The sequence below is a fragment of the Eptesicus fuscus genome, chromosome 20, assembly GCF_027574615.1.
Source record: "Eptesicus fuscus isolate TK198812 chromosome 20, DD_ASM_mEF_20220401, whole genome shotgun sequence".
Taxonomy (NCBI): Eukaryota; Metazoa; Chordata; class Mammalia; order Chiroptera; family Vespertilionidae; genus Eptesicus; species Eptesicus fuscus.
Genome location: NC_072492.1, coordinates 12864452 through 12892246, shown reverse-complemented (window position 1 = coordinate 12892246; position 27795 = coordinate 12864452). Strand labels below are relative to the sequence as shown.

The 27795-nt window shown below is 44.2% G+C and overlaps 2 protein-coding genes across 3 annotated transcripts in view; one reads left to right on the top strand and one right to left on the bottom strand.

Annotated features, from left to right (window-relative positions):
* The window catches only part of LOC103299921 (NACHT, LRR and PYD domains-containing protein 1), an 84370-nt gene extending 68335 nt beyond the window's left edge, over positions 1-16035 (top strand). Inside the window, 6 exon segments of the mRNA XM_054709358.1 lie at positions 6072-6331; positions 6813-6938; positions 10173-10314; positions 15010-15030; positions 15443-15723; positions 15726-16035. Coding sequence (XP_054565333.1) covers positions 6072-6331; positions 6813-6938; positions 10173-10314; positions 15010-15030; positions 15443-15723; positions 15726-15779 — 884 coding nt within the window. The 3' untranslated portion in view covers positions 15780-16035.
* A 7054-nt stretch (positions 16036-23089) lies between these two features.
* MIS12 (MIS12 kinetochore complex component) lies at positions 23090-27756 on the bottom strand. Of its 2 annotated transcripts, none has more exons than XM_008156737.3 (2): positions 27624-27756; positions 23090-24158 (listed from the first exon to the last, which is right to left on the bottom strand). In XM_008156737.3, exon 2 carries the CDS (start codon positions 24118-24120, stop codon positions 23500-23502), a length of 621 nt encoding a protein of 206 aa, XP_008154959.2. In that variant the 5' UTR covers positions 24121-24158; positions 27624-27756; the 3' UTR covers positions 23090-23499. The 2 variants fall into 2 exon arrangements, with proteins under 2 accessions (XP_008154959.2, XP_054564799.1); XM_054708824.1 differs by lacking the exon at positions 27624-27756 and adding an exon at positions 27429-27607.
* Positions 27757-27795: the final 39 nt, after the last annotated feature.

Genomic DNA, 27795 nt, shown 5'->3' with positions numbered 1-27795 from the left:
GTTTCTGAAGAGAAATCAGGTGTCAGCCTTATGGGAACTCCTTAGTAGGTAACAGTTTTCTTTTCTCTTGCTGCATTTAAGATTCTCTCTTTGTCTTTAATTTTTGGCATTTTAATTATGATGTTTCTGGGCATGGGCCTGTTTGGTTTCTTCTTGTTTGGGCCTCCTGAACTTGTGTGAATTTTTTCTTTACCGGGTTAGGGAAGTTTTCTACCATTATTTCTTCAAACACCTTCTCTATGCCTTTTCTCCCTTTCTGCCTCTTCTGGCACACCTGCTATTCTAATATTGTTACGTTTCATGTTGTCCCACAGCTCCCTTAAGATTTTCTCCTGTTTTTTAGTTGTTTTTTCTTTTTTGGTTCTCTGATTGATATTTTCAACTCTGTCTTCTAAATCACTGATTTGATCCTCAGCTTCCCCTAATCTGCTGTGTATTCCTTCCAATGTATTCTTTTTTTTTTTTTTAAATGCTGAGGGATAACTGACAATATGGAGTTCTGTTTTTATATTTTATTGATTTTTTACAGAGAGGAAGAGAGAGGGATAGAGAGTTAGAAACATCAATGAGAGAGAAACATCGATCAGCTGCCTCTTGCACACCCCCTACTGGGGATGTGCCCGCAACCAAGGTACATGCCCTTGACCAGAATCGAACCTGGGACCCTTGAGTCTGCAGGCCGACGCTCTATCCACTGAGCCAAACCGGTTTCGGCCCAATGTATTCTTTATTTGTGTTATGTCATTCTTTATCTCAGACTTCTTTTTTTCAGAGTTGCTATATCTTTTTTCATGCTGTTGAGCATCTTTATCATCATTACTCTGAACTACATTTCAGATAAATTTCTTATCTCTTCTTCATTTACTCTTCTTCTGGAGAATTCTCTAGTTCTTTCATTTGGAGGTTTTTTCTTTGTTTCCTCATTTTGGCTGTCTGTTTGGGTTTGTGACTATGTATTAGCTAGATCCTCTACACCTCTCAATCTCTAGTGCAGGACAGTGTTAAAGGCTGTTTCTCACTAATTAGATCAGGCAAAGACTCAAAACCTCCAGAGTCCGACTAATAGAATTCAAACTTGAATTGCCCCTCAGGCAATTGTTCTTAGGTGTGGTGAGAGTTTTTTCAAGAGGATGGGGCAGTTGCTTCTGTCTGGAGGCTAATTGTTATTTTTAATGTCTTAAGTGGCCTCAGAGCAAGGTGTGTCAAGGCTGTGTCAACTGTCTTCCCCTAGGGCAGTGATGGCGAACCTATGACACGTGTGTCAGCACTGACACACGTAGCCATTTCTGATGACACGCGGCCGCTGAGGCGGCCGCATGCCGAGGATGAAACATTTGCGAAATAATGTTTTTCTCAAAGTGACACACTACCCAAGTTATGCTCAGTTTTTTTGGCGAAGTTTGACACACCAAGCTCAAAAGGTTGCCCATCACTGCCCTAGGGCAAGGTAAACGTCTATGTGGGAAAGATGACCTTCACTGTGTGAGGGAATGACTCAGCCCAGGAAACTTGGGGTGTCGGCCTTCTGAGCTCTATCGCCTAAGTCCCCAGTCCTGTCTTCTGCTCTCACAGCTCCAGTCCACTTCATCCTCCCTCTGCCAGAGCACAAGGTAGGTGGCTCCACAGGGAATTTTGTGCATTGGCCCTTTAAGAGGGTGCCTGAATTTTTAGCTGTCACTCCCTGGCAGATAGCACCCTGCTGCTTTTCACAGCCAGATGTTATGTGGGTACTCTCCCCAGTTTTGGTGCTCTCTGCTGGGGGTTTGGAGGAGCTTGGGGATTAGATCCCAGAGGTCTCAGTGACAACCCCCCACAGCTGAGATATCTCTCCAGGTCTTCAGTTGCTGTTTGTGGGCACCCAGCCAGCCCTTTCGCACCTCTGCCCCTTCTACCAGTCTCTATGCAGTCTCCACTTTCAGTCCTCAGGTATCAGGGTTCTCTCCTGCGAGTTTTCCATTGATTATTCAGGAACTTTTTCTGTATTTTAGTTGTAATTACAGTTTGTTCCTGGGAGCATGTTCGTGTGGCATCCACTTACTCTACTGCCATTTTTAATCCTCTAAAGTAGACATTTTAAAACAAACTAAAATCAAGATAGCTTTCCACAAACAAATCCTTACTGAAGGAAAGTCAAAAGGATGTACTTCAAGCAAAATGATCACACGTAGAAAGCATGGGGTGCAAGATGAAGTGATTAGCAAAGATACTAAGACACATCTGGGTAGATTTAACAAACCAATAACTAGATAAGGCAACAATAATAATGCCTGATGAGTGGGGATTTTAAAAAGAGAGAGAACAAAGTGCCAACAACAATAGCAAGTTGAGTGTTACAGAATCTGAAGGTCTTAGTGTAGTTTACAAGAGGGTGAAGGCTGCACTAGAACTGCCATCTGGGTTAAAATGCTGAAATACTTCAGTACTGATTAGGAAAGATAAATTCTCCACTTTTTGAGACTACAAGTGGCCTAACAACATAATCCAGTATTGGCCACAGAGACAAGTAATGGGGCCTGCGCATGTGCAGGCATGGATGGGGTGGCTGAGGCAGCATCTCTCCACATCACCCAGGGATACGCAGCAAAGTCTGAGCCTATTTGGTATCAGGAGCAGTGTTGGTGGCAGGGGCTGAGGCACAGGCTTTCCAATCCAGGCCATGAGATGCACACCCAGCCAATGCTGGTTGCCACAGAACTAATGTCTATCAATTTAGTGAGAAAGTTAGAAGAACCTGATGCAATTCTCCATGTCAAATCATGACTCAGACAGGAACTGATGGAATTGTGATGGAATGATTTAATAAACAGCTCACGTTATAGCTTCTATCAGTTGAAAGCACTTTTGTAATATGTATAGCTTATTTATATAATAAAGGGGGATATAATTATAATGCTTCATATCAATGGTTTGGTCAATGACAGACCACATATACAATGGTGGTATTCTGTATAGCCTGGGTGTATAGTGTTCTATACCATCTAGGTTTGTGTACATGCACTCTGATGTTTGCACAACGGCAAAATTGTTAAAAGATGCTTTTCACAGAGCATATTGCCAGAGTTCAGCAGTGTGTGACTGTTAAGATAGATATATTGATTAAAATGCCATTCTAATGGTTGAATATATTTAGTATCACTGCTAGGTAGAGGCATTGATTTACTAGAGGCTCTAAATATGGACATTAAAATATATAATATTTATATGTATATATGTGTGTGCATGTGTGTGTAAGAAGAACTTACAAACTAATAGAAAAATAAATAGAATGAGAAAGCTAAAAAAAAGCAAAGAACTGACCAGACCCAGAAGAGACTAATTTGTTGAGACCAAAGGTTTAGTAAACAATCCAAGCTACTCATCAGGAGGAGAGCTTGGGTGCAGGAGCAACAGAGGCCAGTCCCAAGGGTACAGAGGGAGATGAGAAATAGGTCAGGCTCTATAGAGGGCCATTCACATGTGAAAAGTTGAGGAGAAGGTGCACAGGGCTCTCACAACGAACTGGGACTGGTTAATTCTTCCCACCTGACCATCTATAAAGTGATGAATAATGCCACCACAACAAACATTTTGCCCATTTTTCAAAGTGAAACCTTGGCCCCGGGCATCTCCAAGTGCTTTGTCAGGGAATTAGGGGTTTGGTCAATAGAGTCAATAGATTCAGCTCTTCCCAGTTATGTTATTGGCTTGAGATGTTCAGGGCTACAAAGCCACTCCCTACTCTACACCAAGGTATTCCAGGAGGAAAAACCTCATGTGTCTAAGGCCTGGAGTCAGAATTGTCCAACAGGGCCCAAGAGGACAAGAAGTGCCTTAGCTCTTGCTCCCAAATCATACTACTATCTTGGAGTTGGATGACTTGGCCCCTCCCTGTCATGCAGACACCCTAGCCATGCCTTGGTCAGTCTTGTACCTCCTTCTGGTGGGCTTAGGAAATGGGATTTACCCAAAGAACAGGAATCTGTTCAAGCATATAGGAATCTAGTCTAAGCTTTTAAGACTGAAAGCACATCTGGACAGGAGTGAATTCACCAAGTGGTGCCACTTTTCTTTGAGGGGTCCTGGAACATGGTTAATAATTACAACTGTAGACAGTTACTGAGCATTCTGTGTCTGATATCATGCAAGTCAGCTACATACTGTATATGCTCATGTAATCTTGATTGGTATACCTATGAGGAAATTGAAGCTCAAACATGTGAAGATACTTGACCAGAGTTGATATTCTAACCCAGGTATATTACTACCAGGAAAAGAGCTACACCAATACTCATCCCAGATCTACCCAAGCCCATGTCCATCAGCATTCTCTAGGCCAAATTCTGGACCTCACCCTTTAACCAGTCAGGACTATTCCTTTGGGATTCTATACAAAAAGCAAGACGCAAAATGCACAAACTCTCCTTGTAGCTCACTGTGCTGAGCTCAGCCAGGAAACCAAGACCCCAGGAATCCCTGTCGCCTGCTGTCTGGGCTGAAGTTTCTTGTTGTCCTGGAAACAATGACCTCAGTGACTAATAGTGGCCTCATTTAGGAATTTGGCACTAGCTGCTTTTTACCCTCATTGGTTAGGTCCTATGTGTAGTTCTCAACCCTCTCAGTCCTAGGCAAGCCAGGACAGCTGGTCACCTTAGCAAGAAGGCTAGTTGGATACGCACACAGCACCATCCAGAATTCAGTCAAAATTAGTGTGGCACAGAGTTTAAGTGCCGTGAACTATGGTCTCAGAGCAGGGATCTCAGCCCAGAGCTGTAGCTGACTCATGACCTTCAAAAAAGCACTTCCCTCCAGGAGCTTCAGTTCCCCTGTCTGACACCGACAAATGAGGACATTCCAGTTCTGTGGAGGGCGAGGTGACATCATCCAATTGGTGTCACCAAGGCAGTGCAAAGTGCACCACCTCTTGGAGAAGCAATTTGGCAAAACCTGGCAAGTCATAGAATTGCTCACATCCTTTCACACACTTTCTTATCCCTTGGGACTTACAATTCCAAGGACTTACAATAGCTCAAGGGAAATAGAAAAGTTCTCTCCAGAAACATGTGCATTGCACGACTATCTATCATGGCAAAGAGGTGGAAGAACCTCAACACTAAAACAAGAAGCAGTGAACTAGGGATGCTACATCCACTAGGAGGGATCAAGCACTGCAGTCATTAGAAAGGCTGACAGGCTCTTGGAGGGCAATTTAAACCAGCTTGGGAAAGGCAGAGCTACACGGCCAAAATGAAAAGGTGTTGCTGCAGAGAAAGACTAATAGAAAAGTGAAAGATGGTAATAATAGTTGTGCTGCTTGGTAAGATCAGATGTAAATATTTCTGCATTTTGTCAGGTGGTGTACACCACTATGATATTATTTTTCACATACACACACAAAGGAATTAATAAATGTGAAACTTTAGCTGTACTCTCCACAGCTGCTCCTGGGGTTAAATCAGTCAGCCATGTGCTGATTGGTGCCCATGCAGACCAAGGGCCTGTGAGCCTCGTTGGATGTCCCTGTGCTGCCCAGAAATGGCCTGCATTGCAGTAATTGCCAGGCAACACAGGGATGGAGCCAGGACTCCTGACACTTAGGCCAGTGTATCTCCCACTACCAGCCTTCATCCCTCAAGCTCTCTATTGTGGTGACAATGTCCACACCTGGTACACTGGTCAGAGATTTTGGCTGCAATCAAAGAAACCAATTCTGGCTGATTTGGGCAGAAAAGGGATGTATAAGAATATTATTGAGTAGCTCATAGACTTTAGAAACAATTAGACACAAGCATTAAAGGAAAAGAAGACATTGACCAAATAATGCTGAGAAGCCAAGAACACAGCCAAATTCCATAGAGGAAAAATACGGAGAAGCTAGGCTATTGTAAAGGTTTGGCTTGAGTGGCTTCTCGTGATGCTCCCACTCTCAAAACCTATTGCCCACAACCCCAAAAGGACCCAGACCCAGGATGCTTCCTTCCCTGCTGGGTTCCCTAGATAGGCCACTGAGTCTATGCCTAAGGACCCCACTGCCCCAGGCATACATGACTCAGGGAGGGCACCAAATGCTCACCTTTCAAATATATTCTTTTCAGGGCAACATGTGGACATATCTTGGTTCCAAGTGGCCCACATTAAAGAGGATGGGATATTCATGGAGAAGCCAGACCGTGTGGAGCCACATTACATAGTCCTGAAGAACCCCAGCTTCTCCCCCATAGGCATTCTACTAAGAATGATCCATACCGCCCTGTGCATTCCTGTCATCTCCAACGTGTTGCTCTACTATCGCCTCCATCCTGAGGAAGTCAACTTCCACCTCTACCTAATCCCCAGCGACTGCACCATTGAGAAGGTACTCCAATAGCCAGAAAGTCAGGCCAGGATAGGCTGACAAAGACATGACATGCACCCAGAGAGCCCCCTAGATGGATCAACTGTGTTTACGTATGGGACATGGACTGGTCTCTGTCCCTAAGGCCTCCCCCAACTGGGCTCACTGCTTCACTACTCATTGCTAGACACCTTTCGCAGCTTCTTTCCAGGAGTCAGAAGGATGGGAGGGCTCTCTGCCCAGAGCTGCACCCAACTCCTCCATTCTCACTTCTTCTCTAGCCATGCTCCAATTCACACTTGAACACAGCACTGGCCAAGTGTGGGGATCTCTGTGTAGCGGTCATTGGGGTGGGAGAGTTCATGGGTGGTATAACCCCTTCACCCACATAAATATGTGGAAACACCACCTCACCCTGTTCAGACCAGATTCCATAGGGTGAAATCTCTGGATTAGACCACAGAAACCCTCCTTTCTTAATCAGTGTCTGTATGCCCCTTAGGCCATAGATGATGAAGAAAAGAAGTTCCAGTTTTTTCGAATACGCAAGCCGCCCCCACTGACACCACTCTACATGGGCTCCCGATATACTGTGTCTGGTTCAGACAAGCTGGAAATAATCCCTGAGGTGAGCAGTCTAGATACCCCCTCCTCCCTGAGAGGTCATGCTTGGGAATAGCTGTGAGGCAGGTTTCCGAGCTTCCCCGGGGCAGGCCCAGTTAGGGTTGGGCAGACAGCAAGTGGAATTTTGGGTAAGCAGGAATGCTTCAAAGATTGGAAGAAAGGAGGATAGTAAGAGGCAGGTTCATATTCAGGATAGGGATAACAATGGGGTTTGACTTAGGGCAGTGGTCAGCAAACTCATTAGTCAACAGAGCCAAATATCAACAGTACAACGATTGAAATTTCTTTTGGGAGCCAAATTTTTTAAACTTAAACTTCTTCTAACGCCACTTCTTCAAAATAGACTCTCCCAGGCCGTGGTATTTTGTGGAAGAGCCACACTTAAGGGGCCAAAGAGCCGCATGTGGCTCCGGAGCCGCAGTTTGCCGACCACGTATTTAGGGGAACTGAGAAGTGTTGGGCTATAGGGTGTCGATGCTCTTCAAGCAAAACCAACAGGAACACACCTGTAGCTGAACACAGTGGGGTCATTACTCATTGCAGTGAGAGAACACACACCAATGGGAACCGTGGGCCCCTCACATCAAGAGACTCAGGAAGAACCTATTTCAACATTTGGGCCTTAGTTGGGTAATTTCGGGGAAGATCTAAGGAAATGAGATTTGGTCTAGATCTGGTATTGTCAGAAGGCAGGGCAATTCTATGATTGGGAACCTCTACACATTTTCTCTCTGGGAAGGACAGGCACTGCAAGTGTGAAGGTGTAATTGCTGAAATAGCTCATTTTGAAGTGGAATGGGGTGAAGTTTGGTGATTGTGAGATTGTATATGTCCAACAGGAGGATAACACAGCAGAGATGGCAGCATCAGTTTAGTTTGTAATAACAATGAGGTCTAGCTGTGAGCATCACATCAGGTCTGGACATCAGGGGCTGTCTTATATCGTTTCTCAGCCTCCCCTTTTCACCAAAGGGAATGACAACAGGTCACTGGACATTCACCCATGATATCCAAATGTTCACCATTGCCAAGATTTGTTGCTAGGGTCAGACTTTCAACTGAAGGGTAGTTTGTAGTTCAACCAGAATCAATCTTTTTTTTTTTTTCCCTTCTGTTCTGAGATAAGTCCTTGGACCACTTTAAGTGACAATGACAGATGGTATACATTTCAAGCAGTAAGGAGAAAGAATTATATAACTTTTAAGTTGAGAAACATGAATCCAACAAGGAATACCTTACATTTCCCTGCTGTGTCAGATCTTAACAAGGGATGAGAGACATGATTAAGTCATTCATCCAACATTTAGCCAGTGCCACCCATATGCTGTCTTCATTTGTGATAGTCCAGTGAACAAGACAGAAAGGCCCTGCCCTTGGGAAGATGACATTCTGGTGGATGAGACCTTCATAATTCCAGAAAGGGACCTAGAACCATGAAGTTCTGTGAGGAAAACACAACTCTGTCACTTAAGACAGTGACTTGGGCTGTTTTATACTGGGTGGTCAGGGGAGGAACCTTTGAGCAGTAACATATAAGCTGAGACCTGAGTGACAAGAAGGGTCCTGGGAGGTGAACATTTGTAACAGAGCACTTCAGGTCCAGAGGACAGAGGAGCAGGCACCCTTAATTCCTCCACATGACAAATAGGAGGTGAGTGTGGCAGAGCTTAAAGAGTGTAGCAAAGAGAGAAGAAAGATGAAGTCACACAAGAGACAGAGGTTTCCTAGGGCCCATCAACTATGTTGCACTGATGTGGAATTTGGATTTTGTTCTAAGTGCAATGACAAGATCTCAGAAGTTGTTGCTTGGTAATACAAGACCTGCTTTAGTTTCATATAGATGCCTCTGGCTGCTGGGTAAGAATGGGTGATAAGAAGACAAGAGTGAAAACAAAAGACAAATCAAAAGACCATTGCTATGGTACCGGCAGGAGCTACAGATGCCTTGATTAGGGAAAAAGCAGTGGAGGTGAAGATAAGTTGATGGATTAAGGGTATATGTTGCAAGTACAGTCAATAGAACTTGACTTATAAGAGAGAAAGCTAAAAAAGAAAAAGAAGAAGAAGCGAGAGAGAAAGCTAAGAATTAAAGATGATGTCTGAATATGGAATATGGATATTCAGTGGTGGCAGTGCCATTTACTGCATGTGGGGAAACTGGGGAGGGAACATTTTTGGAAGACAGTTGGGAATCAAGAGTCATCTCAAGCCCTAGCCGGTTTGGCTCAGTGGATAGAGCATCGGCCTGCGGACTGAAGGGTCCCGGGTTCGATTCCCGGTCAAGGGCATGTACCTTGGTTGCGGGCACATCCCCAGTAGAGGGTGTGTAGGAGGCAGCTGATCGATGCTTCTCTCTCATCGATGTTTCTAACTCTCTATCCCTCTCCCTTCCTCTCTGTAAAAAGTCAATAAAATATATATATATATATAAAAAAAAAAGAGTCATCTCAAATGTGATTTAGAAAAGGGGATGGATATAAATTTTCTGTTGATTAAAAGTGGGTCAAGTTGGGAGATAGGAATGGCCAGGGAAAGGTCAATGGGGAGAAAAGGAAACATATGTAACACTTTAAACAATAAATAATTTAAATTTTAAAAAAATACATAATAGCCCTAGCCGGTTTGGCTCAGTGGATAGAGCTCGGCCTGTGGACCGAAGAATCCCTGGTTAGATTCCGTTCAAGGGCACATGCCTGGGTTGCGGGCTCAGTCCAACATGCAGGAGGCAGCCAATCAATGGTTCACTCTCATCATTGATGTTTCTATCTCTCTCTTCTCCCTTCCTCTCTGAAATCAATAAAAATACATTTTTTAAAAAAATACATAATACTTGGTAATGATAATAAACTACTATGTTACTATCTTTTTTAAAAAAGTATGTCAAGCTTAGGATCCATTAAGAAGACAGGCTTTGGGCTACAGAAATGAGAATGTGGGTTCAAGATGGGGGAGATGGATGAAGAAGGATCTGGTTCAAGATGAAGGGAGAAGGATCTGGTTTAGGATGTGTGAGCACTGCATTATGGGTGAGTCCTGACTCATCCATGGGGTACCCAGTCATGTCTTCTTCCTTCTGAGTCAGGATTTGTGGAAAATGAAGAATAGAGCAGTGCCTGAAGTGCCATTAATTTCAGTAGAGATCATCCAAGGGTCCCCATGGGCCAAGAAGGTGTCAGGTGGGGAGTCACCTCACTTGCAGGATGAATGTTGGCTTCTCACATCACCACTTTTTCTACAGGAACTGGAGCTCTGCTATCGAAGCCCTGGGAAACCCCAGCTCTTCTCTGAGTTCTACGTTGGTCATTTGGGGTCGGGGATCCGGCTGCAGATTAAAAGCAAAGATGATGAGACTGTGGTATGGGAGGCCTTGGTGAAATCAGGTAAAGTCAAGACCAGTCCAAGGAACTCAGTGGTGGGAAACAGAAAGTCAATAAAAGAATCTGCCTGTGTGTGTGTGTGTGTGCGTGTGTGTGTGTGTGTGTGTGTGTGATCACAATTTGCTGATGAGAAGAAATAGCCCAGAGAAGTTATGCAATTTTTTTTTTTTTAGTTACATAACAGTTGGTGTAACTAGAATTTGAATTAAAGTTGGTCTGACTCTAAGCTCCATTCCCTCTCCTGTGCACCATGGTGTCTCTACACTGCCCTTGATTTAACAGATTTTGACACTCACAAGGCATTTGGCAAAATTTCTCATAATTGATTGGCTATGAGATGAAAAAATAAGAACTAGACAGTTATATGGTTGTATGAATTAAGCCAATTATGGCAATAGCACATACACTAACCTGGATCATTCAGATATTTTCAAAGTAGACAAGAGGGAATCAAATAATGAACTTTCAGGAATGAATGTAACTTTACAGTGTCTTAAACCAGCACCAACATGCCCAAGAAGCAAAATTCCTCAAAAGTCCCTCTAGGGCCCCCTGGTGTTGCTCAGTGTGTAAGGATCCATCCATGAATCAGGAGGTCATGGTTCGATTCCCAATCAGGACACATGCCCAGGTTGTGGGCTTGATCCCTAGTAGAGGACATGCAGGAGGCAGCCTATTGATGATTCTCTCTCATCATTGATGTTTCTAACTCTCTCTCACCCTTACTGTCTCTGCAATCTACACTAATAAAAGAGAAAGATGCAAATTGACTGTACCTTCACGATGCCCACCAGCCAATCAGGAGTGAGTATGTAAATTAACCCAACAAAGATGGTGAGTTAATTTGCATACACAGGCGCTGAGCAGCCAGCAGGCGTTCCACACAGCCCCAGCCGCTCAGGGCCTCTGGGCAGCATGGGAAGGCAGAAAGGCACCTCCAAACTGGAGCAAAGGCGGTGCTGGCAGCTAGGGGAAGGAAGGCCCATTCTTGCACAAAATCTTCATGCATCGGGCCTCTAGTCAATAATACAAACATGTTCTAAAAATAAAAGTCCTTCTAGAAAAAAGCAGATCATGTTCAATGTTAAAGCATAGTGAATATGGCCCTCACCAGTGTAGGTCAGCAGTTAGAGTGTCAGCCCATGGACCAACGGATTTCATTTTAATTCCCTTTCAAGGGTAGATACCTGGGTTGCAGGTTCAATCCCCGGCCCCAGTCAGGGTGCATGTGGGATGCAACCAATCAATGTATTTCTCTCACATTGATGATTCTCTCTCACTCTCTCTCTCTCTCTCTTTCCTCACTCCCTTCCACTCTCTCTGGAAATTAATGGAAAAAATATCCTCAGGGCCCGGGTTAGGCCACGCGCCCCTTGGGTCTGGGGGAGGCCACGTGCCCCTTAGTCCGGGTGAAGCCGTGCCCCTGGGTCCAGCCGAGACCAAACCAGAGGGAGTCGGACCTCTGTTACCACCATTTGTCCACCATCCAGAGCTGAGGGGTCAGTGCTGACATGTACACATAAGGAACTGGTGGACATTGAAATTGGGTCTCAAAAGAACTGTTGGTCCAGAAAGAAACTCACTACAGACTGATTCATTTGCCTGTCAGCATAACTATTATTGCTCGTCTCACATTCAGTTCTTATAAGTATATCTCTAGTGACATATGATCTCGCTCATCTAGGGGAAATGATGAACAACATAGACTGAGGAACAAGAACAGAACCAGAAACAAGGAGGCATCGATCGGACTATCGGGCCTCAGAGGGAGGATAGGGGAGGTTGGGAGGAGTGGGGAGAGATCAACCAAAGGACTTGTGTGCATGCATATGAGCCTATCCAACGGTTAAGTTCAACAGGGGGTTGGGGCATCCGTGGGGAGGGGTGTGGGATGGGAATGGGGGGATGAGGACAAATATGTGACACCTTAATCAATAAAGAAATTAAAAATATATATATCCTCAGGTAAGGATTAACAATGACAAAAATATATATAGTGAATCTGCCTCCTGAGGTGCTACATACCTTTCCAGGGAGGAGAAAGATAATAGTTTGTACTCGTCTTGGCTTGGGTGCAATCACAGGTGTGTGGACTAACCAGCCCCAGCATCAGACCTCCTTTGAATATCACTCTGGTACTTACTTGCTGAATGATCTTGGGAAAATGACTTCACCCTTTTGAGTGTCAGATTCCTGGTTTATAAAAAGAGGGTCACATTGCCTAACTTGTAGGATTATTGGAAAGATTAAATAAATTATGTACATCAAGCATGTCAAACTCAAAGGCTAACACGGGCCAAATAAACAAGGTTTAAGTTTATGTGGGCCACAAATAAACAAAAGCTTCAATTTTCATAGAAACATAGGTTTATTTCGATAGAGGCATGCTGAATACAAAGGACTAAAATAAATGAGTAATTGTTAACATAAAATAATAGAATATTTTAATAAAATTTAATATTTTTTCTTGAACATTAACTTACCAGACACTGAACAACTGCACAAATTAATAAGTGTAACACAAACAAACCTGTTTTTCTTGTTCTCCAAAAGCGAAATATTTCCTGTTGTGCACACCAAACAAGTCAGTGGCAGGTGGGGGCATACGTGGGGAGGGGTTTGGGTGAGAATGGGGGGATGAGGACAATTATGTGATACCATAATCAATAAAAAATAAATAAATAAAAAAAACTAATGACGTGGCAATAGGCTGCTAAAATATTCGCTGCTAGTATTAGTGGAGAGAAATGGTGGCCTACGCGTAAGGCGGGTAAGGTGCATAAGGGAAATGAATGCAACACAATTATGTAATCAGTCATTAGGTAAGGTTGTAGTTGGTCATTAATAATTATGTATTACAGGATATTGTAAAAATTAAGTTATGAAATTTTTATTAAAACATTTCTTACGTACCGTTATATTGGCTGGGCCACAAAAATATTCGTTGTGGGCTGCATGTGGCCTGCGGGCCATGAGTTTCACATCCTTGATGTACATGCATATCTCATGCAATAGTCCTTATAAATCCGGGATGGGGAACCTTTTTTCTGCAAGGGCCATTTGGATATGTATAACATCATTTGTGAGCCATACAAAATTATCAACTTAAAAATTAGCCTACTGCCCTAGCCAGTTTGGCTCAGTGGATAGAGCATCAGCCCATGGACTGAAGGGTCCTGGATTTGATTCCAGTCAAGGATCCTGACCTCGGTTGCAGGTTCTATTCCTGAGACATGGTCGGGGCCCATGTTTCTCTCTGTCTCTCTCCCTCCCTTCCACTCTCTAAAAATCAATAGAAAAATATCCTCAGGTGAAGATTAACACACACACACACACACACACACACACAAGCACACGCACACGCACACACACACACACACAAAACAGCCTGCCATTTTTGGTCAAACATTTGATTAACTCACCACTAATGCCTTGGCAGGGCCAGACCAAATGATTTTCATACAGCCAATGGGCTAGACGTTCCCTACCCTTGTTATAAATAGTAGCGGTATTATAATTTATCCTTATGTTAAATGATCTTTTTAATTCTGCTCTTTGGAGCTGACAAAAGAATTTATCTCCACCCCCATGGGAAAGCCCTTCGGGTACCTGAAGATGGATCATAGGCTCCCTTAAGTCTCCTCCTGTGCAAGTTAAACATCTCTATTTTCTTCTATCATTCCTCTTACAGTTTGGATTTTAACATCTTTGCCTCCTCAGTAGATGTGCCCTTTTGAGGATGAGTCAGGATGGACTCTAAGACTGTCCAGTCAGCATGGAGGACGTGGGACACCCTCCTCCTTCCATCCAAGTGAACTGCTGCTCCCAGCACCACAGCCAGAGTTCCCCTGGTTGCCTTCCCTCCCACACTGAACTTGGGTCGGCTCAAAACCTCTGGCCGTGTCCACAGGGGCTGCTGTGGACTCCCCCTTCCTCTCCATATGCAAGTAATTATTTAATCCCCTTTTTGTTGTTGTTTTTGTTTGTTTGTTTGTTTTCCATTGAAATTTACCTATTACTCTGAGGTGCTAAGATTTTCTTTTTCTTTTTTTTTTTTTAAATATTTTACTGATTTTTACAGAGAGGAAGGGAGAGGGAGAGAGAATCAGAAACACCGATGAGAGAGAAACATCAATCAGCCGCCTCCTGCACACCCCACACTGGGGATGCGCCCGCAACCAAGGCACATGCCCCTGACCGGAATCGAACCCGGGACCCTTGAGTCCACAGGCCGACACTCTGTCCACTGAGCCAAACCAGTCAGGGCTGCTAAGATTTTCTTGATGTTAATTCTTGATTCTGACATCAAACTCCAGAACAAACAGTGTGGGAATCAAAGTGCAAAAAAGGTCAAGGAGGTAGATTTACGCTCAGAATAAGGAAATCTCATCGTTGAAGATATCTAGCAAAGATCTCGGTTATTTCTCCACCAGAGTTCTATTCAGGCCAAGACAGAATTAAACCAGGTGTAAAGGGGAAAATTGGGCCTCAGTTTCCCAATATGCATGAAGAAATGTTTCGTCAACATTTTCTCTAAGAGCACTTGCAACCCTTAATCCTTATTCTACCAGAATTAGTCTGTAGCTTGTTCTCAGAATAAATCTCAAAAGAGAAAAATAGGTAGGAGTTTCAAGGCTTATCATTTGTGTTAATAACTATCATTGATACTGATGCTTACTCATATCTCTTTTCCTCTAGGAGACCTCAGACCTGCAGCTACCCTGACAGGTCAGTAACAGGGTTAGAGACCACAGGAGCCATGGCAATTCTGGAGTGTGCTACCTGGTCCCGGAGGGAGGGAAGAGAGAAAGGGGACTCATTAAACCTCACAAGGGTTCAGTCCTTGGAGAGTGGTGTGTGCCCCAGGGCAGAGTTCTCCCCCATCCCTTTTATTCCTGCCCATCATGGCTCTGGCAATGTCTCCATCATGAACCTGACCCCCACCCTTAGCTCAGCAAAATGTTAGGCTGGAAGTTGACATGAGGGAGGGCAGAGGTACCTTTCTGGTGGTCCATGAAACATGTGGGGATCAGGGAGGAGCCAGGGATGCAGATAAAGGGAGGGAAGAGTTAGGCTGGGGAATTAGAGGGAGAGGGTGTGATGAAAACCCTTTCTTATTCATTACTGGCCTCACCTTCACCCCCAGATGCCCCTACTTTGCTGCACTTTGTGGACCAGCATCGGGAGGACCTGGTGACTCGAGTGACTTCGGTGAATGCAGTCCTAGACAAGCTGTATGGACAGGTGCTGAGCGAGGAGCAGTATGAGAGGGTGCGGGCTGAGCGCACCAATCCGGACAAGATGAGGAAGCTGTTCAGCTTCAGCAAGTCCTGGGGCCGGGCCTGCAAAGATAAGCTCTACCGAGCCCTGAAGGAGACCCATCCTCACCTAATTTTTGAACTCTGGGAGAAGTGACGCGGTGGAGGAGACTAGGGGGGCTACTGACAAGCTCGGCAGCTGAAGCCTAACACCTGCTTATGAGTCCTGGCTCTGACTGTCCAGGCTTTGGGTCTAGGTTTCTTCAAGTCTAAACAATTGTCGTCGCCCAGCCAGAGTGGCTCAGTTGGTTGAGTGTCATCCTGTGCACCAAAGGGTTGTTGGTTCAATTTCTGGTCAGAGCACATACTTGGGTTTTGGGTTCAGAAGGCAACTGATTGATGTTTCTTATGTTTCTCTCTCTCTCTCTCCTCTCCCTCCCTCCCGTTCTTCCTCCTTCTCCCTCTCTCTGAGCATGTCCTCAGTGAGGATAAATAAATAAACATATTGCCATTTGAGTTGCCTTCTTGCCCTAAAGTTATGGAGCATTGATACCTTTGCTGGGCATCATATGTCCATGCTCAGTGATGCCACACGGGCTCCCAGGCTGCCTCCCTATTAATAGGGACCAGTAGATATTTGTATATCATGATACACTTTTTTCATATCATGATACAACATTTGTATATCATGCTACTACACTACAGTAAAGCAGAATACTGGGTAGACAGAGGGCCCAAGATTGAGACGTTATATGTGGGAGGCGTTAGATTTAGACTGTACAGTGTATAGACTTGTGAGACAATACAGAGGGCAGCACAGGAAGCCATAAGCTCTAATGGGAAGACAAGGGCAGATACTGGGCAGGCCTGCTATTGGAAGAGAGGGAGGCAGGAGCAGGAAAGGATGAGCCCGGAAAGTGATGGGTCAATAAAAGGCAGAGAAGAGCCAGGAGGAAGGACTCTAGGTCCTGCAGGGCCAGCCCCTACTAATTAGAGCCAGAGTGTCAGCAGCCATGCCCTCTGCACCCCTAGAATTTCCCTGTAACCTTGCTCCCATGACACCTCACCCCCTTCAGAACAGGCCTGGGAAGGCAGGTACGACCCGGGCAGGGATCCCTGTCTTTCCAGCTTCAGCCCTGGGGCATGCAAAAATGAGCTCAGGGCTGGTCACTGCACAGAGAAAAGAGCTTTATTGCTTGGGTTCACACAAGACAATTTCCGCACCCCACAATGTCATTTGGATACAAACCTGGCAACACTCACAAAGCCTCTAGCCTCTAACTGGGCAGTATCGTGTGCATCCGTTAACAATTGCACCAGCACAGTTAATAAAGCGACCCTCTAGTATCCACTTCCTCAGTCAAAACCAATCACTACATTCCCACTACATCCCCTGATAGCACCCTGCGTCAGTGCACCCTCAGGGCCTCCTACAACAGCAGGCCCAGGGCAGACACTGAACCAATGTTTGCTGAATAAGCAACGAATGAATTCTCAAGTGACAATGCTCTTTTACAAGTTGTGTAGGTTGTCCCCCACCCCCAGTCATTACACACACACACACACACACACACACACACACACACACACACACAGGCCAATCTTCCTTCCCTCTGCAGAGCTGAGTCCTTCTTCTCCTTCCCTGGCCTCCCCTAACAGGAACACCACCTTTCACCTGAGCTATTTTAGCTCTTGGATTTCATCATCCAGGCTCCTCCCAACACCGGTAAAAGGTTTCCCCGCCACAATCTGCGAGGACCCCAGCCAGGACTCCCATCTGTGAAGCCCGCAAGCTAGGGCCTTTGTCCCAGGAGGTCTGCAGCCTCTGGTCCCGCCCTCCAGGACTCAGTGAGGAGCGTCCCTTCCTGGCAGGACAGCTCCTCAGGCGATGGACCTCTGCTCAGTTTGCAAGCAACAGTGGTGGCTGCAGCAAAGCCTAAAGCAGGAAAAACGCAGTTCAGTTCAGCCTGAACCCATGGGAACAGGGCGCACTACCCTGACAAAGACCGCTCCCTGTGTCCTGCACTCCAGCGAAGTCCCTGTTTTCCAGCTCCTGCGCTCAAAGACGTGTCTGCGGGCACAGCTATCTCAGGCACAGGTGCCTTCTCCTGGGGCAATGCCCAGCCCAGGCCAGGGCGTCCACCCTCTCCACAGGCCTCTTTGGAAGGCCACAGGCAGTGGTTGGCTCATCCCTTACAGAACAGTCTGGAGGCTGTGCACACCCTAAACACAAAATGATAGGTTCCCTGTGTGTGCCCCCACTTCACAAATTGGTAGGGTCCAGGGACGTTATCCTACTATAGACGGGACCTACCTGCACCCCAAGATTCTAAATATTGGGATCTAACTGCCTTCTTGTCTAACGTTCAGGTGCAAATATAGACCCTTATTTTATTACTAGCGGCCCGTTGCACGAAGATTCGTGCAATAAACCTGCCTTCCTCTGGCTGCCAGCACTGGTTTCCCTCCGGCACCCAGGACCCAGACCTTCGCTCCAGCCAGAGTCTTCAGTCTTCTCCGCTCCAGCCAGAGCACCGCTCCTCTAGCTCCCTCCACCCCCCACTCTCTCCCTCATAGCAGTTGTCCCACCCTGCCCTGTTGCTCTGCGCCTGTGTATGCAAATTAACTCACCATCTTTGTTGTGTTAATTTGCATGCTCAATCCTGATTGGCTGGTGGGCGTCAAGGAGGTATAGTCAATTTGCATATTTCTCTTTTATTAGTGTAGATTAGCAGCTGCTTTGACACTCCTACTGATGGACAAAGGTAGTGACAAGCGGAGGAGAAAAGAAACATAAAAGCTGAAGTGCAGACCTTGGAAGTGGGACGCCATATGCAGTCCTTCCCAGATTTAAGGTGGGGCGTGTCAGAGACACAGTGACACAGTTTGGTGTTTTTTCATGTTTCTGCGGGGTTGTTTCTTAGTTGTGCGCATATCTAGTTCCAAGGAGAAGACTGGGAGGGGACAGCGGGGCTGAAGAACTGGGAACCGGGCCGGGGCTGCAGCCCTGGGAGCTCCACTCATTAACAGGAAAGTAGTAAAGGGAAGGCCAAATAATATAGGCATGCCATTATTGCCAGAAAGGTGCAGTTAACATTCTCCAGGTCTGTTCACTGCAGGTCAATGGGAGAAGGGACTGGACAATAGACACATGCCCAGTGAGGTGGGGTGATGTGGGAAAGTGATTAACTGTCAGTCATACCTGGGAACCCGGCATTGGCCAGAAAGGGTATGGTCACTGCAAGGGGGTGAAATCCCAGATACATAAACTCCTGAACAAAGGAGCTTTCTCTCTCTCCTGGCTCTCTTGTTGCAGGGGACATGCTAACCTGCATTCGCCCACAGGGTCTACAGACATGAGGATCCCGCACACAATGGACTGATGGACTGGAATTAGCTGGATGTGGTGCTGGATTTAACTCCACCATGGAACAAAACCTTTGGACACCGGCTTTGCTTCTAGTTCTACTGAAGCCCCAGCTGCACATTTCCCAGGACTGGTTTAGGGGAAATGGGACTTTGCAAACGGAGGGATAGAACTATACACAAATAAAAATCACTCATTCTTTCATGCAAGTCTTAGAAAACTCTTTTTCTCAAGATGTCGTAAGAGCCCCACTTCATGAGCAATGGAGAAATTCCACCCATGCAATTCTCTGGTAACAGTATCAGCAAGCTCACATTCTCACAGCTTAGCAACTCCAGCTGTAAGAGCTTCTAGTTGGCTAAGAGGTTCAAAATGTGTAACCCTTGCCTGACTGGTATGGTTGAGGATCGACCCTTGAACCTTGAGGATCGACCCTTGAATTGAAGGTACCGAGTTCAATTCTGGTCAGGGCACATGCCCAGGGGGCGTGTAGGAGGCAGCCCATAAATGTCTCTCATTGATGTTTATATCTATCCCTCTCCCTTCCTCTCTAAAAAAAAAAGTTAATAAAAACATATTTTAAAAAATATATAGAACCCTCACACACTGTTGTTGGGAATGTAAAATGGTGCAGCTACTTTGGGAAACAGTTGGGCAGTTGTATAAAAAGTTAAATGTACACCGACCCTATCACCCAGGAATCCCATTCCCAGGTTTCCACCCAACAGAAGTGAAAACATATGTCCACACTGAGACTTGTTCATGGAAGTCCATAGCGGGATTATTCGCAATAGCCCCAAATTTAAAACAATTTAAATGTTCATCAAATGGTGAATGGAAAAACAAAATGTGATTTATCTATACAGACAGGGGTGGGAGGAGTTGGAGGAGGGGAGGGAATGTCCGGCCCTTATACCACCTTCAAAATCATTTGATCTGGCCCCACCAAGGCATTAGGGGTGAGTTTATTAAATGTTTGACTAAATATAGCCGGCTAATAATTTCATATGGCTACGTATAATGTTATGAAAATCAAAAAGGTTCCCCACCCCTGCTCTAGAGGAACAGCCTTGCTGACCAGCTATTTTGAGGAGAATTTGCCCATGTGGCTGGCTACTTTTCTGCACTTGAATATTAAGTGAAAGCATCTGAATAAACTTAAATGTACTTTATCTTGTCACAGCTTATATTCTTATTACCAGCAGTCCAATGATTTATGTAATGAAGCCTCCTTAAAAACCCAAAAGGAAAGTTTGGAAGGCTTCTAGGTTGGGTAACCAGAACCCCACCATGCATACCCAAACTCCATGGGGATAAACGCTCCTTTGAAACCTCACCCTGTGTATCTTTCAGCTGGCCACTGGATCATACATCTTTTGTAATAAAGTGATAACCTAGTGAATAAAGGTTCCTGAGTTTGTGAGCCATTCTAGCAAGGTAATTAAATCCAAGGAGGGGGTCATTGGAACCTCTGAGTTATAGCCAGTCAGTCAGCACAGGTAACAACTCAGGCCAGTGGTCGGCAAACTGCGGCTCGCGAGCCACATGCGGCTCTTTGGCCCCTTGAGTGTGGCTCTTCCACAAAATACCACAGCCTGGGCGAGTCTATTTTGAAGAAGTAGCGTTAGAAGAAGTTTAAGTTTAAAAAATTTGGCTCTCAAAAGAAATTTCAATCGTTGTACTGTTGATATTTGGCTCTGTTGACTAATGAGTTTGCTGACCACTGGCCTAGGCTTGTCATTGGCATTTGAAGGGCAGTCTTTGTATGTCTGAGCCCTTAACCTGTGTAATCTGATGCTATCTCTGTGTAATCTGATGCTATCTCTGTCAGATTGTGCCCTGTAAAATTGCTTGGTGGTGTGGGGAAAACCCTCATCAGAATTGAGTGCAGAACCTCTTGCATAGTATTTCCTTATAATTCTTTGATTTCAAGATTGGTAGTAATGGCTACTCTCTTTCCGTTAATACCATGCCAAACTGTCTCCCAAACTGGCCGTCACTGCAGCAACAGTAGGAGGGAAGTCTATTTGGGGATATATAGTTGGGATCAGGCATATTTTAAGGGAGAATAAACAGATAAATACAAGGAAAAGCTTGGGAGCAGGCATTTAGGGAAATTGGAGGTTTGATATTGCAACATCATAGGATCCAATGTAGAAGGAAGCAGGAAATTGGTTGAGACTGATGCTGGATGGGAGATGAATGAAACAGAGTGGGTAACCAAGTGTTTATTATCCTGATTAAGGGGGCCAATCAGGTCTCAGCCCTTGTTTCCTTAATTATAGTCTACATCCTTATGAATATCTTAATATTCTAATTTCACTGAGTACATTAGTTTTCAGTTGCTATCATGACAAACTTAGTGACTTAAAAAAACAGAAATGTGTTCTCAGTTCTGGAGGCCAGAAACCCAAAGCAAGCATGTTAGAAGGGCCACACTCTCTGGAGGCTCTGGTAGAGCATCTGTCCTTTGCCTCTTCCAGCTTCTGGTGGCTGCTGGCATTCCTGGACTTGTGGCTGCATCGCCCCAATCTGCCTTTGTCACAAAGCTTCCACCTCTGTCTCAAATCCCTCATTGCCTTTCTCTTATAAAAGATACTTATCATTGGATTTAGCCACCCACCTCCCCAGATAATCGAGGATGATCTCATCTCCAGATCCTTAACTTAATATTACCTGCAAAGATCATTTTTCCAAATAAGGACAGTTACAGGTTCCAAGAATCACAACATACATGGACAAACCACTTGGGGAATCACCATTCAAGCCAGTCTATACTAGGAGATTTTAAATAGCTACAAATGTGGGGGAAATGTTTTTCATTTGGGTAAAAAGTAATATTGAAGAAGGAAACATAGCATGACATTACATACAGCAGAAAATCGAAAATCAAAGCCTTTAAAAACATCTGTATTTCATGTATAGGATTGGGGAAAAGAACTCTTTGATAATAAACATATTCCAAGTAAACACAGACTTCGTAAATCTATAAATATTTAATTGCAAATATTAATACCCTATGTTACTCTTCTACAAAAAGGAGAAACTCCAAAACCTATTCTTTAGGAAGAAACAAGCAATACCTTGAGAGTAACTATTGCCAAATCTTCCCTTTTTGGGGGAGACCTAACATGTTACACGGATTAATTACAAAAGGATATATCAGACTCCAGTGAATTTAAGCAAAAGACCCAGCTAAAATTTCCCGCTGAGGGTAATAAATATTTGATACTTGTGAGTGTGAATACGAAAGTTAATTAAATATTAGGCACAAGAAAAATTCCAAAACTATCTGAAGTACGAATTTAAAAATGGCATAAATATGCCCTGACTAGTATGGCTCAGTGGATAGAGCATCGGCCCATGGACTGAAAGGTCCCAGGTTCGATTCCAGTCAAGCGCACATACCTCAGTTGTAGGCTCAATCCCTGGCCCTGGTGGAGGCAACCAATTGATGTGTCCCTCTCACATAGATGTTTCTTTCTGTCTCTCCCCCTCATTTCCACTCTCTAAAAATCAATGGAAAAGTAGCCTCGGGTGAGGATTAACTAACAAACAAACAAAAAAGGGCATAAATACCAAATAGTCAGTTAACATAAACTTTGCTATTGGGTATGTCCCAGGCTTCCTTTTCTATTCCAGTGAGGTCTGCTTCCTTTTTGTCCAAGGTCTTCCACTGCTGGGCTCCAAGACAGTAAATTGTTTAACACCATCAAGGCCTCGGTCTTGGAAAGGATTTATTTTAGAAAAAAAAAAGAAATTTCTTTCTTCTTTACTAAAGATTAGGGTTGTTTTTCTGCTGCTTGCTTCCTTAAACTACGTATCAACTTCCTGGTGTAAGAAAAATTATGGGCAAGAACACGCATTCTGTGTTGGCTGTCCCACAGTGTAGTGGCTGATGAATAAAGAAGCCACCCACTTGCCTCGCTGGTGTGACTCAGTGGTTGAGTGTTGACCTATGAACCAGGAGGTCAAGGGTCAATTCCCAGTTAGGGCACAGGCCCAGATTTCGGACTCCATCCCCAGTGGGGACATGCAGGAGGCAGCCGATCAATGATTCTCTCTCATCATTGATGTTTCTATCTCTCTCTCTCTCTCTCCCTTCCTCTCTGAAATCAATAAAAAATATATTTTTTTTAAAAAGAAGCCACCCACTCAACCTTTTTGTCATTTGGTCTCATCTAAAGAATAAGCAAAAAGGATCAAGGTTACAAAGGACTCATGACCAAGGTACACCTTTTACAAGTATCTTTTGACTGGCCGTGAAAAGCTTTATTTCTTAATCAAGCCCCCAAATTGAGTCTTTAATGGATTAAGAATCCCTTCCCACCTATTAGAGGCCTATAAGGAATAAATGCTTCAAAGATCAGTTCCGAGTAGTACACAGATACCTCAGGAGAGTGGACCGAACAAGAGGAAAAGGACCAAATAAGAGGAAAATGTAGAATACAAGAAAGAGTTTGAAGAAAATCCAACAAAATATACAGTTCACTAACATAATAGTCATGGATATACATCCCTTACTCATCCTATTTTTGACTGGCTCCTTTTATTATTTAGAAATTAAGATATTTTCAATCTTTTGCTTTCTTTTTCCACATTGTCTCTAATATCCTGGAGTTTTCTGGAGTTCTGGGCCAGGAACACCAAGCTGTCCCTAAAATCACTAGTCCCATGATTTCTGCCAACATTTTCAAGCTCATCAAACAAAGCCAATGTCTGTTTAAGTTTGGCCTGAACAATTTTTTGCTCTTCTAATTCTGCAAGAAGGGCCTGCTTAGTGCATAATTCAGTCTTGTACTTCTCCTGTAACTGTTCAATTTCTTTTTGGAGAAGCTGGAATTCTTCCTCACTATAAGGATGCATCTCCTGAGATTTATCTTCCGGAAGCAAGATGTTTGGGGGAATACGCAAAATCCACTGTAAAAACAGCTGCTCCATTTTGACAAAAAGCTTATCAAAACGTCCTTTCATGAAGCAAAGAAACTTCTCTGTGCACTTACGAACCTGGACTGGGCTAATCTCACAGTTTGGGATGCCCTCCAGCTTCTTCAGAATAACCTGTTCAACAGCCTGCATCACTTCAAATAGGTAGTCTTGAAATGCAATGTAGATCCTGAGCATGCAAGTTTGTGGTGTGAAGCCAAAGAACTGGGCCTCATAGGTCATTGGATCGACAGACATCTTGACTTATTTTGCTGTTAATTTTGATTGTGAAAAATCTGCAAATGTAAAAGAAATATCATTGGATTAAATCATCTGAAGTAATAAATCACATTATAGATAGAAAAGTTTGTGTTCCTTGATACTCAATGCCAATTCCAGCCTCACTCAACCACAATAGGATGCCAACCCTTGCTTCTCTGAGGCTGTTTCCATTCCTCCCTTAGACCCTCATTTTCCTTACCTCTCATTTATTGAGGACTCTGACCTGTGGTTCAGTCTTCTGAAGTCTGTTATCATCCTAGACAACATTCAAATTTAGACAAATAACTTAACCAGCCCTAGAGATACAGTTTCATGAGATTCAATGGCTTCACTCTTTTGGCCACCTCGCTCTTGATATTTGCAACTTCTCTCCCCAATGCCCTGTTTTTTGACAACTTCTTATGCTATTCTTCCAACTCTCATAATCATCAAGACTTTCTACCCTCTGATCCTCTCTTCCTTGCACTCAGTCTGGCCCACTTCACTTCTTTCCCTATCCATTTAGGCTCCACCATCCATCACATTAACCACTCCCTTGCCAATGTCCTCAACTCCCTGTCCTTCCAACCTAGCCAACAGGGGGGGGGGAAATCCCAGTTAGTAGCTGAACAAGTGCCTTGTCAGCTTTACAACCTCAACGTGTTTTTTCAAGGGTCTAGAAGTCTTTACTTTAGAATGTAAACATCTTGGAAAATAGCTCTCCTATCTCCTGGTCACTGTGGGAGTGACACTATGCACTTTTTTTCTGAGCTATAATCAGATGCTTGTTGTAGAAATAAGAGAGAAGTTTCATTATTCCTTCAGATAAAGACAATTAGCAAGATAAATGGATACCTCAATTACCAGGTGAATTTAGGATAGATGAACTTTATGGAAGAATTTGAAGCAAATGGTACGGTCAAATCTTTTTATAAGAAGACAAGATGCCATTAATTTTGAGAATTTATATATGCTATGACTAAAATACAATAGTTGTAATTACTTGGCTGCATAAATAAGGTAGAATTTCTTTGTCTTTGTAATCTCACTCAAATTATCTACAGTAATCTGAATATGACTATTCAGTAATAAAACTACTTTCTTTTCTATGTGTTGTGGAGAGGAGTCTCTGGGTTGGCAGGGTTTTTATTTCCTCAACACTGCCCTATGCTTCAGAATCAAGTTCAAAACTCTCAATATGGCTTACAAGGGCCTTCATCACCCAACCCTTACTAACCACATTCTGTCCTTTTTGAAGACTTCACATGTTCACAATTGAGCTGATAGATAATACTTCCTATTTCACTCACTCTATTTTTACTTCAGGCTAGGTCTTCTCTAACTTATTTTATTCTTCTACCTTTCATCTCCCTTAGAAACCTACTCTAATGTTTGTTTTGCTTTCATCACCATTTATCCCCTCTATGCCCTCTTCCACCTCCTCACCTCTCCCAGCAATCACCACACTGTTATCCATATCCATGAGTTCTATTTTTCTTTTTTGCTCAATCTCTCCCCAACCCTCCTCTAATGTCTCTAAATATGCTTTTTTTCCATTCATCTTTAATGTTAATTCAACTTTACTAGGTTTTAGATATATATTTTTTTGAAAAACACAGTTTTGCATATGTATGTTTACATTTTTCTTTATGTTTGCAATCACTTCATCGTTATACTTCAGTTTACTTCATTGGTTCTGGCTGAAGTATACCAACAATTTTATCATATGCATATACCACACTTAATGTCCATTCTCCTTGCGACAAACACCTAGTTTGCTTTCGACACCTTACTACCAGAAATGATATTGTAATAAACACCCTTCTATGATTTCTCCTTAGGGACTTTGAGGGTATTTACACAAGCAAGTAATTGCTAGCCATAGAATTTCTCATAATTTCACTAAATATTGCCAAAATGTTCTCCAGAGCATTGCTGGGGGTGGGGTGGGGATGTCCTACACTGAATTACACCCTCACTTACAGTATGTGAGAATTTCTCATATCTTTGCCAACACCATTCAACATTCTAATTTTTACCAATCTGGTAGACTTACAATTGTTTTAGTGTTTTGTTTTGTTTTTGAGAACCAACACCATCCAGCCCCACACACAAGCTGGATACTGAGGACTGAAACTACCTACACTCCCCCATCCCAACAAGCAATTTACTGTTTACATTAGCATGACTTGATTATTCAAGGAAACCAGTATATTTTCACTGTTCTAATGGCTTGAACTGCCCTAAAGGTGGGTCAACTCTTCAATGGGAAGCATCAAAAAGCAGAACCTAAGGTTCTCTGAAACCCTTGCCTCAGCTGTTTCTACCAATCCTGTACTGTCATTTCACGATCTCTACCCAATCCTAATCAAGCCCTCAAATTGAAAGGTCCATCCTAAACCGAACTTGCAATTCTCAAAAAAATTCCGATCTTGCCTTTCTTCCCTAGGAGACACTGCCAAAGCTCTTTCAAGGTCCGTTGTTCTCCCTTACCAGGGTAAGCAGTACATGAAACATTCTTTTATCAACAGGTTGTGAGGGTGCTAGGAGCAGGCAAAAATATTTTTAGTGCATTTCTCTGATTACCAGTAAATTGGGTGCTACTTCATACATGTTAGCTTTTTGGGTTCTCCTCCTGTGAACACCCATTCATATCCTTTGTAAAAACCACTTTCTTCACCCTTCAATTTGGTTCCTTCCTTACCTACTACCAGATTTGATGGCCATTTTCTATTCCTAAACTTTGAGCGCTTCCTTATTAGTTTGTCAAGATCTGACTCCTCTTCCCAACCAAACCGAACTATTTTTCCCCCTATGATGTCTTTCCTTCAAGGTAAGATGCCGTGGCCAAATCTCCTTCAAGGGTCAGTTTATTTTTTATTTTTCTAAATATATTTTATTGATTTTTTACAGAGAGGGAGATAAGAGAGCTAGAAACATAGATGAGAGAGAAACATCGATCAGCTGCCTCCTGCACACTCCCCACTGGGGATGTGCCCGCAACCAAGGTACGTGCCCTTGCCCGGAATCGAACCTGGGACCTTTCAGTCCGCAGACCGATGCTCTATCCACTGAGCCAAACCGATTTTGGCAAGGGTCAGTTTAAATACACTTATTGGTGGCGCACCCCCTCCTCTGAACTCGATCAGGACCTTTCTTCAGGCACCGGCCGAGTTCTACTAGAACTTTAGGATGTTATCACGGGCCTGTCTCGTCTCCTCGGCTAGCCCTAGAGTTCCTCAGGGCAGGACAAGGACGGCTTAATCAATATTTGCAGAGTAAACAACACGAGGTGCCCAGAATACCTCAACGAACTGAGTGGACAGAGTTGCAGAAACAGCCCGGCAGGAACTCCTTTCGGCCGGAGGGCCGGCTCCCGTCGGGCCCCGCGACCCCGCTGCATGCCGGGACCTTCAGATCCGAGGCCCCGCGGGGATGCCTCATCCAGTTCCACTCCTTCCCTCTCCTCCCGTGAGAAAACGCAGCCCCGCGGCACTTACCGAAGCGACCATGAGGGTGGCAATTCCGATCCAACAGTGGTTTCCCGCCACCGCCTTTCAACCACCTCTTGCTACCAGAGATCGGTAGGGCGGTGGCTCCCTCAAAACACCGAAGGATGCCCGCCTCGGCGAACTAGAGCAAAGGCGGGATGCTGTCGCGCTCCTGATTGGC